Here is a 14,757-nt window from a genome sequence, read left to right as displayed (position 1 = left end):
ATCAAACCATACAAAGATGGTTTTCACATTTTTGTTGATGGTTCGCAAACAAGCGCAGGCACGGCTTTTGCCTGGTTTGTTTACAATATTAAAGATCAAATTTGGGAAAGCGGTTGGAGCATCATGCCTACATCCCTTACAGCACAAGCAGCAGAGCTGGCGGTTCTATTACACGCCGTTGAAATTTAGCCTGATCAAAATCTGACAATCTATTCTGACTCTATCTACGCTATTAAATGTATTACAGAAAATCATGACAAATGGCAGGTTAGAGGGTTCATTGATAGCATGGGTAAACCACTACAACACATCGCTCTTCTGGAGCGTCTTATGACAGCCATACAGAATAGGCACACCCCTGCAGCAATTGTTAAAATCAAAGCCCACGACAACACAAACAGGTCCTTCCCTCAAAAGGCACATCAGCATGTTGATCTTTTGGCTAAAGAAGCCACCACATATTCACATTCCGCTCCTTTGTATGTAAACACAAGGGCCCACTCTACTGAGCTAGCAGCCTCCTTTGACGAAGGAGCCACGTTAGAAGAATTACAACAATGGCAGGAAATGGGGTGTAAACAGGTAAAAGGCGTCTGGAGAACACAAGATATGAGAACATGTATATCCACAGCTTCTTTATGGCTGTATGCCCAAGTTTACCATGTGAAAACACATGCTCCTTTCTCATACCTTAGTGCCCGACTCAAAACGTTAGTTTGGCACCCCAAACTAGATGCCATCTTGAAAGAAATAATCCGGTCATGTCCAACTTGCATTAAAACGAATCCTAGAGGCACTCCCACCCCCCTAGGGGTTATACCCATTCCAGAAGGGCCATGTAGGAAGTGGCACATTGACTACACAGATATGATATTTGAAAACCAAGGGAAAAGGTACCTCTTGGTATGTATTTGCCCTTTTTCACAGTAGATCGAAGCTTATCCATATGCCTCTGAAACTGGGAAAGACGCAGCTCAGAAAATTTGTACCGAAATTGTAAGTAGACATGGTGTACCGGAAGCCATTATTTCAGACAATGGAAGTCACTTCCGAAACAACCTCCTAAAGGAACTATGTGGCTCGTTGGGCATTGAACAAAAATTTGTTACTGTTTATAGACCACAAGCTAATGGACTGGTCGAGAAGGCCAATGATCTCATTAAAGTGGCCTTAAAGAAACTAATGCCTTTAGAGTCCAAAAATTGGCTGAAATATTTGCCGGCTGCGCTCTATGCAGTCCGGAATCGGACCCTTCAATTTAAGGATCTTGTAACCAGTCCATTCCAGTTGTGCACTGGAAGGTTACCATATTTTCCGCCTTTCCAACAGCCTGGCCAGAGTCATATCTGATTATGTGTTTTCCTTGCAGACAGCACTACAATTACTGGACGACAAAAGACAATCCTCAACAAGGGCCCCAACGCCGTGGGTCTACAAATACCATAAGGGACAGCAGGTATACAAACGCAACTACCAAAAGCAGAATTGGAAGCAGCTGGCCTTCCACGGACCGTATACTATCGAGGAAGCATACCCATTCACAGTCAAGCTGCAAGGACAAGTTACATTGGTGCACCATAAAGACCTCAAGCCGGCTCCTACTGAAGAGTCAGCCTCAACTGAAACTCAACGCAAATAAGTAATCCAGCTTATGAGCTGGTGGACTAGATTACTGTCTTCTGACTTTATTTGTTTCTTATATATATTCAGTATTTCTTGGTTGGTATTAGTATTGTGTTCCAAAAAGTGTAGAACGGCCATAGACTTTGGGTTTCATGTGCACTTTCTTAAATGACAACACACATACCCCCTTACCTTTCATGAGCACCCACAACGAGATATGTGTTAGCATAGTTAAAACCCTAGCATATTCATTCGCCGCCCTTATTCTGTTTTTTGCTTTGTGGGGCTTCCTTTCTGCACTGCAAGCCCTTGTCTGGTTTTGGGGTTACCAACTTCCCGGGTGGATCTGTTGTATAGGCCGCTGTTTTCCCCCGCTAACCCAATCCCGTCCTCCTTCTCCCGATTCTCTAACCGTGTGACCCAGTAATCTGAAATGGGAATTCCGTGTAGCCTCTTTCCCGATCCCCATCCAAGTAGACTCTCTCTCCAACGGTTCGTTGGCCATAAATTAAATAGCCTAATACAAAGATTGATTATCTTTTTCTGGCTATGCACAGTTGTTCTTACGTCCCCTCCAGGTGAATCCAGACCTAGGACACCTCCCCCTTTGCAAGCTTGCACCCCTTGTGTGCATCAGACACGAACGGCACCCACATCACTAATATGCTGATTTATTACAAGCAGTTAACTGTAATACTACTATCACAGAGTGTGCATATAAAGACTATACCTACCATATGTGTGCAGCTAACAGGGGGGGGGGGGAAATACCTCCACTCATATTTGTTTCGATCCTCAAGCCCGACCCTCTTATCAGTTGTATTTACGTTCCTGTGACAACCATAGACGCACTGGAGGGTTTCGCTGCTGGAATACAAAGAGCAGCACTTCCACAAAAATCACTTCTCTTAACACACCTATGGGTTTTTCCTTTGATGTTTGTACAGTCATCAACTATCAGAAGTTTTCGCATCATAACTGTGATAAGCGCAAACCCTTCAAATATTTCCCCCTTAGGAAATATCTCTGTCCACAACGGGACTGGTACACCTATGATAAAGACGGGTACTATTGGTGTAGTACCTGGTCCCTGGTGATAGCAGACACCCAAAATCCTGCTTTTGGGGGAGATCCTTTAGTAAAAATAACACAAAGTTCCACAGCCCCATCAAGACAATGCGTTCGCCACAACAATTGTTCCTTAATCTATTTTCATATACAGAAACCTAAGGCTTTCTTGACCCCTCAGCGATATCAGATAGCTATTGAGGTCAGAGGAACTGCCCCCTATGGGTTTATGGAAATAGGCATTAGACTCACCCAACCAGTCTCCTTCCATAAGACCCATCATATTGAGGAAATAGAACATCCAGTTGAGTACGGCACCTCCGCGAACAACCTCTTTCTCACCTTAGCTGAAACTATAGCAAGCAGTTTAAATATCACCGATTGTTATGTTTGCGGTGGTACCCATATGGGGGAACACTGGCCGTGGGATGCACAGGAAATTGACCTTACTAAGACATCTTCATTTGTAGTGAACCTCACTAGGCCTCCCCCGGTAACAATAGGCTCCCCTTGGGTTTTGAAAGCCCTTTTTGTACCCCGTTATTGCCTTGTAAGACCCCAAACCTCCCAAACCTCAGGGGCTTTCCAAGCAGGATGGTCTGCCTGCACCCATACCTATTCCTGGAATCATTCCCAGTGGGTCACCTGGCCCACTGACAACCGACCCTTCAAAGATACCTTCTTTCAGCTATTACACCATTCCCGATATTGTAAGCTTCAGAAAGGCCCCTCTGAACTAGTTAATTGGCCAGCCCCAGATGGTCTTTATTGGATATGTGAGAATAAAGCTTATGCTTGGCTACCCAAAAATTGGGAAGGATCATGTGCCTTAGGTATAATCCGTCCCAGTTTCTTTCTACTTCCACTTGAACATGGAGACCGTTTAAGGTTCGAAGTATACCAATCCCTCAGCTGATCCAAGCGGGCTTTAGATGTTAGTAAGAACTTGCAAATTGGTACCTGGACAGATAAGGATTGGCCCCCTGCACGTATTATCAGTTACTATGGGCCTGCCACTTGGGCAGCTGATGGCATGTGGGGATATCGTACCCCTATTTATATTCTGAATAGACTTATTCGACTCCAGGCGGTTGTCAAAACCATTACTAATGCTACCTCACTTGCCCTAAACCCAGTGGCGTACCTAGGGTATGTGGCACCCGGGGCCCATAATTTTTTGACACCCCCCATGTAAAAAAATATTTTTTGTAATAACCATGAAACTGAATAAATGGTCATAATAGAAACAGGCAGTGAAAATTTTCTTTTATTGAACCTCATATATGTAACCATTATTCCAAACATACCATAACATAACATAAATTATGTCTGAATTGTCATGACATCAGAAGTACATATGGAGTAGTTGCAGGTGATGCTTGGGACAGTTCTGATTGTGTTAGTTCGGTTTTATGTGTTTTTTGAATAGAAGGGTTTTTATTTCTTTTTTGAAGGTTTTGTAGTTTGTGGTCGAGGTCAATAGGTTGTAGAGTTGGGGGTCGATTGTTCCAGCTCGAATGGCTAGGAGGTTGTCGAACTGTTTTTTTCTTTTGACGTTTTTGGTTGGAGGGTGTGTGAATGATACGTGAGTTCTCCTATGTCTGGTTGAGGTGGATTGAATTATTTAGCTGAAGAAATTAGTTACCCCCCCCCATTCCACACACATTAATTCTCTTCCAATTTTGATCCCATTCTAAAAAACACTGATAAGCTCCCAGAAAAAAAATACTTTAAAATAAGAAGTGAAAACAAAGGCCCCTACAGATGAGAACATAACATAAGAATAACCTAACTGGGATCAGACCAATGGTCCATCATGCCCAGTAACCCATTCTCATGGAAGCCAATCCAGGTCACTAGTACCTGGTCAAAACCCAAAGAGTAGCAACATTCCATGCTACCGATCCAGAGCAAACAGATGTTTCCCCCATGTCTTAATAACAGACTATTGACTATTTCCTCCAGGAATTTGTCCAAACCTGTCTTAAAACCAGCTACGCTATCTGCATTTTACCATAACTTCTGGCCACTTCATTTTTAAGCTGAGATCTTTCCTTCCAAACAGAGACTTTGCTAGATGTCAAATACAGCACAAGGTAACTTCACACGGACTTAGCTGTGCAGGAAATGTGAATCTCTTCATACACCCACCATATAGTGCAAAAATGTGCAAAGGTCTGTTTTTTTCTTTTGATCACTACATAGACTAATGCCACACAAGCAGCGCTGTTACAAACATATTCTGTAGGTCAGTGCTAAGGTTAACAAAGTTTCCTTCCTTGGACCAGAAGGAGATACTGACAAACCACTGGAAGAGATCCCAAAACAACTACCCAGGAACAACACCCAAAGACCTACTCAGTGTGTGAACCAGTTGAGTGGAGTGGACTAACTGGGGGGTGGAAATGGGCCCGGAGTTTGCTCAGCAGAATTTCCCAGATCACCTCTTCCTCTCAACACATTGACATGCTGCTGCCACCATCACTAGGAACACCTCACCGGGTAGGCCAGCAATGTTATAAACTTTATAAAACACATTATTATATTTTCTTATAAAGCACATATTTTAACTGAACTCTCTGACATCCTCAGCCTTGCCATTCACAAAAATAGAAGGAAGAAAAGTTCCCATTTCCTGCTGTCTCATGTCCCCGGGATATACATAGTAACATAACATAGTAGATGACGGCAGATAAAGACCCGAATGGTCCATCCAGTCTGCCCAACCTGAATCAATTTAAATTTAAATTTATTTATTTATTTATTTTTTCTTCTTAGCTATTTCTGGGCAAGAATCCAAAGCTTTACCCGGTACTGTGCTTGGGTTCCAACTGCCAAAATCTCTGTTAAGACTTACTCCAGCCCATCTACACCCTCCCAGTCATTGAAGCCCTCCCCTGCCCATCCTCCACCAATATTTTTCTTCTGCAGAGTGCAGACCCTTCAAAAATCTGACCAAATCCTCATTTCACTTGCATTATAAAGTACTGAGGATGCCATTTCTCCCCAATCCCAGGTCCTAAAGTCTAAGACAGTAGCGCAAACTAGTGCTGCCAGATTCAGGAAATAAAATTTCGATTCAGCCTATTGAATTGGTTTATCGATTCGATTTTCCTGCCCAATTGGGTGTTTTTTTCAAACATCCTGGTGGGTTTATTTTATAGCTTTTTCACCCCCCTTTGGCTTCTCCTAACCACACTGGCGCTGTGGTGTAAATAAAATAAAGAAACAAAAAGGACTTTTCCTCTTTCTGTTAAATCCTAGCTCACATTTGCGGTCTAACACCAGCTCTGGCAGGATACACATTTCAAATCTGACATATTGTAATCACAAAACAGAAAATAAAATTAGTTTTTCTACCTTTTTGTTGTCTGGTTATTTTTCAAATCTTGTTGGTCCAAGGCTCTGGTTGTCTTCTGATAACTTGCTTGTCAGGGTCTCCTTCTTTCTTCTTTCTCCGTGCTAACCATCCATCTGCCATCTCTGTCCTCCCCTTCCATTTCCCTTCCCTCCCCCGGATGTCTGGCATCTTTCCTTTTTTTGTCTCCCTCCACAGATCCACCTTTTCTTAACTACCCTTTCATCCAGCAGCTCTCCCTCCTTCCCCACCACCCCAGGGTCCACCATTTCTCCCTTTCTTTTCCCAACTACCCTCCTAATCAGTATCTCTATCACCCACCCCTCTACACCATCCCATGTGTCCAACTTCTCTCCCTTTCTGTTTCTTCCCTCCCTAAAACCCATGTCCATCACCTCTCTCTCTCCTCTATTTTCAGACCCATTATTTCTTCCCACCCAAAGTCCGGCATATGCACGTCTCTTTGAACCCCTCCCCTTCCCTCCGTGTACTTCTACACCAGGGCCCCCCCTCCCCTGAAGGCCTGTCCCCCCTTTAAAGGTCTGCATCCCACCCCTGAAGGCCTGTCCCCCCCTTGATGGCCTGCCTGCCTGCTCCCCTTGAAGGCCTGCCCCCCCTGAAGACCTGTCCCCCCCTTGAAGGCCTGCACCCCCCCTGAAGGCCTGCACCCCCCCTGAAGGCCTGTCCCCCCCTTGAAGGCCTGCACGCCCCCAAAGGCCTACACCCCCCTCGAAGGCCTGCCCCCCTTGAAGGCCTGCACCCCCCCCCCGAAGGCCTTCAACCCCCCTGAAGACCTACACCCCCCTCGAAGGCCTGTCCCCCCCTTGAAGGCCTGCCTGCCTGCCCCCCCCCTTGAAGGCCTGTGCCCTCCCTTGAAGGCCTACCCCCCTGAAGGCCTGCACCCCCCCCCGACGGCCTGTCACCCCCCCCCCGAAGGCCTGCCTGTTCCCCTTGAAGGCCTGTCTCCCCCCCTCCACAAGGTCTGCCCGCCCGCCCCACCCTGAAGGCCTGCTGCCACCCCCCACTCCCTCGAAGGACCACTCGGCCCCACCACCACTAAGCACTGCTCATTCCTCCGGCCTACCCGCTTCATTTCCCTGGGGAAACAGCCTGCAGCAAGATCGCACGATGCCAGCGATCTTTGCTTGCTTCGGCTGTTTCCTCCGCCCCGGTCCCGCCCCTCCTCTGATGTCAGAGGAGGGGCGGGACCGTGGTGGAGGAAACAGCCTGCAGCAAGATCGCGATGCCAGCGATCTTTGCTTGCTTCGGCTGTTTCCTCCGCCGCGATCCCGCCCCTCCTCTGATGTCAGAGGAGGGGCGGGACCGTGGCGGAGGAAACAGCCTGCAGCAAGATCACGCCTGCAGACTACCATCGGGAGCCAGCCCAGAGAGAGGCACGCGTGCACCGCGCCGCCCCTCCCCCGAACCAGCGGGGTAACTTATTAGGATCGCCGCCAGGGCCCAGCCACTACCATCGGGAGCCAGCCCAGAGAGAGGCACGCGTGCACCGCGCCGCCCCTCCCCCGAACCAGCGGGGTAACTTGCTGGGATCGCCGCCGGGGCCCAGCCACTACCATCGGGAGCCAGCCCAGAGAGAGGCACGCGTGCACCGCGCCGCCCCTCCCCCGAACCAGCGGGGTAACTTATTAGGATCGCCGCCAGGGCCCAGCCACTACCATCGGGAACCAGCCCAGAGAGAGGCACGCGTGCACCGCGCCACCCCTCCCCCGAACCAGCGGGGTAACTTATTAGGATCGCCGCCAGGGCCCAGCCACTACCATCGGGAGCCAGCCCAGAGAGAGGCACGCGTGCACCGCGCCGCCCCTCCCCCGAACCAGCGGGGTAACTTATTAGGATCGCCGCCAGGGCCCAGCCACTACCATCGGGAGCCAGCCCAGAGAGAGGCACGCGTGCACCGCGCCGCCCCTCCCCCGAACCAGCGGGGTAACTTATTAGGATCGCCGCCAGGGCCCAGCCACTACCATCGGGAGCCAGCCCAGAGAGAGGCACGCGTGCACCGCGCCGCCCCTCCCCCGAACCAGCGGGGTAACTTATTAGGATCGCCGCCAGGGCCCAGCCACTACCATCGGGAGCCAGCCCAGAGAGAGGCACGCGTGCACCGCGCCGCCCCTCCCCCGAACCAGCGGGGTAACTTATTAGGATCGCCGCCAGGGCCCAGCCACTACCATCGGGAGCCAGCCCAGAGAGAGGCACGCGTGCACCGCGCCGCCCCTCCCCCGAACCAGCGGGGTAACTTATTAGGATCGCCGCCAGGGCCCAGCCACTACCATCGGGAGCCAGCCCAGAGAGAGGCACGCGTGCACCGCGCCGCCCCTCCCCCGAACCAGCGGGGTAACTTATTAGGATCGCCGCCAGGGCCCAGCCACTACCATCGGGAGCCAGCCCAGAGAGAGGCACGCGTGCACCGCGCCGCCCCTCCCCCGAACCAGCGGGGTAACTTATTAGGATCGCCGCCAGGGCCCAGCCACTACCATCGGGAGCCAGCCCAGAGAGAGGCACGCGTGCACCGCGCCGCCCCTCCCCCGAACCTGCGGGGTAACTTGCTAGGATCGTCGCCAGGGCCCATCCACTTCGTCGGGAGCCATCTGTTACTACACGACCTGGCACTAGCTGCACAACCAGCCCAGCTATCTTACTCCATATACTCAACTTGTTAGCACTAAGCTACCGTACGACTATCCTTCTTCCCCAGAGATAAGCTTCCTCCACTTTATACCGTAAGTTCTCCCCTCACTTAAACCCCTCTCTCAATTCAACTCAGTTCCTTACTTCCAACTCTCTCTGTCTCCTCAACCAATTTCTCTACCTCTACCCATTTCCATTGCTACATAGGCAACAGTCCCTACTTCTCTCAATCCAAACCGCACACCTTTTCACACAACATGGCAATCTGCAATAAACAGCAACTACTCTTAGGGATACTATACCTATTATGCTCTACATGCTGGGGCAATGAAGACAACCCCCCCCAACCCATGCACACCTACCCCATCTCCTGGCGCAGACCAGCCGAGCTAACTAAGCCTTCCAACCCTCTCCAACCCCTACAAAACCAGCCACAACAAGACCTCCATCAAATCAAAGTACTAAACACCACCCGCAAACACCGTAAACCTCACAGAAACAAGACCTGTAACAGAAACTTAAGAAAGATAACATACTCTGAAACCCCCACAGCTAACAGTTACGAAAACATTAAGGGATACTACCTAAATACCCGTTCAGTGAGAAACAAAGCACAAATAATAAATGATTGGATACTACAAACAAAACCTGATCTCCTATTCTTGACAGAAACATGGATGATCTCTGACAATGACACTATCATGAAAGAAATCCTTCCCCAGGGATACAAAATCATTCCACTATCAAGAAACTGGAAAAAAGGAGGAGGACTAGCGATCATCCTAAAAGACCACTTCAACTACATTAAGACAGACTCCAAATCATCTGAAAACCTTGAAATACTAACCTGCAAAATTACCAACGCACAGTTAGAAGAATCTCTAATTACAACTTTATTCTATATCCCACCCAAAAAATGGGCAAACGCTAAAGAGGAATTCGCCGAATTCCTTACCTTATCCACCCTAAAAGGATCATACAACCTGCTTCTGGGAGACATAAACACACATCTAGAACAACAGACAAAACCGGAAATATCCGAATTCGCCAACTTCCTAACATCACTAGACTTTCCAAACCCTGACACAGAAATAACCCACGAAAAAGGACACAAACTAGACTTAATCACCTTCTCCCACAAAGAAACAACAGATCCCAAAATACAATACTACCCAGGACCCTGGGAAAAATGCGTCTGGTCAGACCACTTCATTGGCAAGTTCAATCTACACTGGCTAAAACAGAACACACAACAAAAACGCAAAAACGTCAATACGAACACAATAACCAGCCGGGGCATTATTAACCCAACAGAATTCTGGACCCACTATGAATTACATCCTATAACTAATGATAATCAGGATTTCCCTACAAGATGGGAAACTTACAGCAAAGAACTCCTAGACCAAATAGCACCATATAAAACATACAAAAAGAAAAATAGACCACCAAACGAATGGTTTGACTGTGAACTATTAACCACCAAACAGGAACTAAGAAAATTGGAGAGAATCTGGCAAAAAACAAACAATGAAAACATACAAAAATCTGATCAAAGAAAAACGCACTAAGCATTATGCAAAAAAAATTGGTACTTCAAAAATAAACAGCAAGGAATTGTTCAAACTAGTAAAAACAATAACCGATACAACACAAATACTGAAAAAGGACAATGAACCCACTCCATCGGCACAAACCCTAGCCAACTTCTTTCAAAATAAAACCACTAACTTAAGAGCAACTCTACCCACTACCATAACAAATGCTCTTCAATACCTCGAACCTCACGACCAAGATACCAGAGTAGACATGATATGGGACCACCTCGAATATCCAAATTGGCATCAATTCCTAAATCTCTTCAACAAATACACCAAAACTAACTGTCTACTTGATGCATGTCCCCCTAAAATCATGACAGTTGCCCCTCTAGAATTTAAAAAGGAACTATTTGAATGGCTAACATCCACCTTCACAAGCGGAACACTAAACAAAAAATTGGGACATATACTAATCACTCCAATCCCCAAAGATCAGAAAACCTCTTCTGCTCTGACATCCAATTTCAGACCCATAGCAAACATTCCCCTTTTCACAAAGTTACAAGAAGGATTGGTCAACCTTCAACTAGTAAACTACCTGGACAAATTTAACATCCTTAGTGAACACCAATCAGGATTCAGGAAAGGATACAACACAGAAACTGTCTTAGCCTCCCTACTAAACCACCTTTATGATCTCTTTAGCAAAGGCAAAAGCGCACTAATTCTACAATTAGACCTCAGCAGTGCGTTCGACCTGGTAGACCATGAAATCATGCTACTTTGCCTTGAAATAATGGGAATTTCTGGAAAGGCAAAGAAATGGTTCCAAGAATTTCTATCAAACAGATCCTACCGAGTAATCAGCAATGGAAATTATTCCAAACCATGGAAAAACCCATCAGGCGTGCCTCAAGGTTCCCCCCTATCGCCCACACTCTTCAACATCTATATCGCCTCCTTAGGCCACCTCCTACAAAAACTAAACTTAATACACTACATTTACGCAGACGACATATCCATCCTAATCCCCTTAAATGACATCACAAAAGAAATTGTAGACAATCTCTCAAACGTAATGACCGAAATCGATAAATGGACCACCAATTTCAAACTAAAATTAAACGCAGAAAAAACAAAAGTCTTTCTGGCTAGTCCTAATGACAAAATTACGAGAACATCGATAAAAATAAACAATCACGAATACCCAATTTCTAATAATATAAAAATACTTGGTATCACCCTAGACACACACCTAACTATGACCGACCACACAAACTCACTAGTGAAAAAATGTTTTTACACGCTATGGAAACTAAGGACCATAAAAAAATACTTTGACCCAACATCATTCAGGTTGCTGGTACAGGCACTGATCCTATCCATTCTTGACTACTGCAACATCATCTACTTGGGCATCCCACAAAAAACAATAAAAAAACTGAGATTAATACAAAATACCGCCGTTCGACTAATCTTCGGACTAAGAAAAAACGACCACATCAGCCCCTACTATAAAAAGCTGCACTGGCTTCCAATAGAAGCGCGAATACTATTCAAATTTGCTTGCACCTGTTTCAAGCAAGTCTGGGGACTAGCACCTTCATACCTACAAACTCACTTCATCCTACACAACCCCACACGAACGACCAGAAACAAAAACATATTTGCATACCCAAAGATTACGGGCTGCAGATACAAATCATTCCTGGATAGAACCTTTAAGTTCCAAGCGAACAGACAGCAAGTCTGGCTGAAAAACTACATAAACGAACCCAACCTGTCTTACAGTGCATTCCGCAAATCAATCAAAACCGCCCTATTCGAAAAATTCACGGACTAAAATCGTCCCCTCCCGCACTAGGACTCCCCTCCCTCTAAACGCCTTTCTTTCTTTCTCAAGATGCCCCTCATGTACTCAGATATTCGCTATCCATAGTACTCCAATTCAAATGGAAGTTCTAAAGAAATACTCAGTTACTCATTACCCATTGAACCCCAATCTGTAACTTTCCCCTCTTCACTATTGTATTATATTTAGACTCATTGTACAATACTGTATTAGACTTATGTATGGTGTTGTCTTTAGACTTATTGTATTGTAGTATATTTAGACTCGTTGTATTATATTGTACTGTGTTGTATACACTCATTGTATTGTATCGTACTGTATTGTATTGTTTTGTCTTGTATTGTATGTTGACTTATTGTATTGTATTGTGACCTTCTTATTCGCTGAATGTCCAGCCTTCTTACATTGTGAACCGCCTAGAAGTCACCTGACTATGGCGGTATAGAAAAATAAAGTTATTATTATTATTATTATGTCAGAGGAGGGGCGGGACCGTGGCGGAGGAAACTGCCGAAGCAGGCAAAGATCGCTGGCATCGCGATCTTGCTGCAGGCTGTTTCCAGATGCGACACCCGGCGCAGGGGGGGAGAACCGGACCGGACCGGGAACACCCCCTCAGGGCTTGGCACCCGGGGCGGAGCGCCCCCCACGCCCCCCCTTGGTACGCCACTGGACATAGTAGATACAGCGACAGCCTCAACATCCTGAGCAGGGTCTGATTAATGGGTAGGCCAAGTAGGCATGTGCCTAGGGCCCGAAAATATCAGGGGAGCCCCAGGGTCGGTAGTAGGGGGGGAGCAAAAAGGACAGAGGACCCCCCAACTGCCTGGTGAGGTCTTCTTCCCTCCCTTCTACTCCCTCACTACCCTCTCGCCTGCAAGCAAACTGAACTCAGGCCGCGGGGCTCTAACACTGTGCGTGCTGGTTTCCCTTGCATCCGAAACAGGAAATTACATCATTCCTGTTTCGTCAGAGAAGGGAAGTCAGCGTGCACAGTGTTAGATCCCTGTAGCCTGAGTTCAGTTCACTTACGGGGCGTTATTGTAGAGACAGCAGGACGCTTTCCCATCTCCCACGCACTACCTGTCTCAGTGCCTCTCCACTGGGGTTACTGAGCAACGGAGATGGGCCCAGACTGGAGAGAGAGCTCGTGGGGGTGGCAGACTGCCCACCACATCCCGAGGGCCACAGCAACCAGCAGGTAACCGCCCAGCGTACAAGACTCAAGCAGTCAACTTCTAATTAGCCACTGGATGCTATTCATTTTGGATTTTCTTCTTCTCCTTCCTTAAGGTACATAAATAATCCTTACAGGAATGAGAAAAAGAAAATCCAAAATGATTAGCATCCAGTGTGACTGACCATTCTACAAAGGTAGGGATTTATGGGCTCTCTTACAAGTGTAGCCAGTATTCAAAGGACCACTGCTAAAGTCTTTTTTCAATTTTTTTTTTACCAGCACTCTAAGGCCAACTCTCTAACTGAGCATCTGCATTTACCCATCACTTGCACATGGAGGGGGAAGGAGACAGATGCAGACCAGGGGCAAGGAAGGAGGGAGGGCGAGAAAGGAAGGAGAGACAATGCCAGATAATGGAGGGGGAGGGGGGAGACAGAAGAGGAGAGCAGAGAGATGCCAGGGTATAAGGGAAGGGAAACTAAGGAGACAGATGCCAGGCCAGAGGGAAAGGAAGGAGAGGAGATGCCAGAGCATGGAGGGGGAGGGAGAGAGAGAAGAGAAGGAAAGGAGAGAGATGCCAGGCCATGGGGTTGAGTGGGAAGGAAGGAAGGAAAGGAGAAGAGAGAGATGCCAGAACATAGGGGAAGAGGTGGAGGCAGAAAAATGGAGAGGAGTGAAGCTGAAATGAATCATGTACAAAGGAAAGAAGGGGAACAGGACCGACAGCTTATTGAAGAGAATAGAAAGAGGGAAATTGCCATATGGAAGATAGAGGGCGGACACAGAGAGAGGATATGCTCTTTCATTTCTGGATAGAAAGGGCAGAGAGGGCAGTGGATGGAAGGGATGAGACAGCGTGTGAACAGTAGATGGAAGGGGTAGAGAGAGGGGGACAGATGCTGAATGGAAGTGTGGGGGGAGATGGGGGACAGATGATGAATGGAAGTGTGGGGAGGGGGGCAGACATTGAATGGAAGGGGGGTGAGAGAGGGGAATAGACGCTGGAAGGAAGTGGAGAGGAGAAAGAAAAAAGGACACATGCTGGACTGGGAGAAGAGAATAGAGTTAGATACTGGAAGGAATGAGGGAAAGAGGTGGCAATGAAAGAGGGAAATTGAGGACTGAATAGTAAGAGAGAATTTAGACAGAGGCAGAAAATAAATTGAGATGGAAGTACAGGAGGAAAGGAGCAGAGAGAGAGATGCCAGAGCATGGAGAAAGGGGAGGAGACAAATACCATACCTGGGAGGAAGAACGAAACAGATACAAGATCTGAGGGGAGGAAAGGAGGAGAGAGAAAGATGATAAATCTGCTAGGAGGGAGGGAGAGATGGAAGGGAAGAAGACAGATGCCACACCATGGGGGGAGTGGAGAAAAGTAGATGGATATCACACCAATAAAGGGGGGGGGGAGATCGAAGGGAGAGGCAGATAGTTTTTGGAAGAGGCATAGAAAGAGAGCAGATGCCATATGGAAGAGGCAGAGAGA

General features: G+C 47.2%; 1 protein-coding gene across 1 annotated transcript in view; it reads left to right on the top strand.

The window, feature by feature from the left end:
• The first annotated feature begins 288 nt into the window (after nt 1-288).
• Nucleotides 289-14,757, top strand: part of LOC117359710 (beta-1,3-galactosyltransferase 5-like) — a 55,830-nt gene continuing 41,361 nt past the window's right edge. The window contains exon 1 of the mRNA XM_033942925.1: nt 289-582. Coding sequence (XP_033798816.1) covers nt 289-582 — 294 coding nt within the window. The remainder of the gene's footprint in view (nt 583-14,757) is intronic.

The sequence above is a fragment of the Geotrypetes seraphini genome, chromosome 4 (genome assembly GCF_902459505.1).
Source record: "Geotrypetes seraphini chromosome 4, aGeoSer1.1, whole genome shotgun sequence".
In the NCBI taxonomy this organism is placed as follows: Eukaryota; Metazoa; Chordata; class Amphibia; order Gymnophiona; family Dermophiidae; genus Geotrypetes; species Geotrypetes seraphini.
This window is presented reverse-complemented; position numbering and strand designations above follow the sequence as displayed.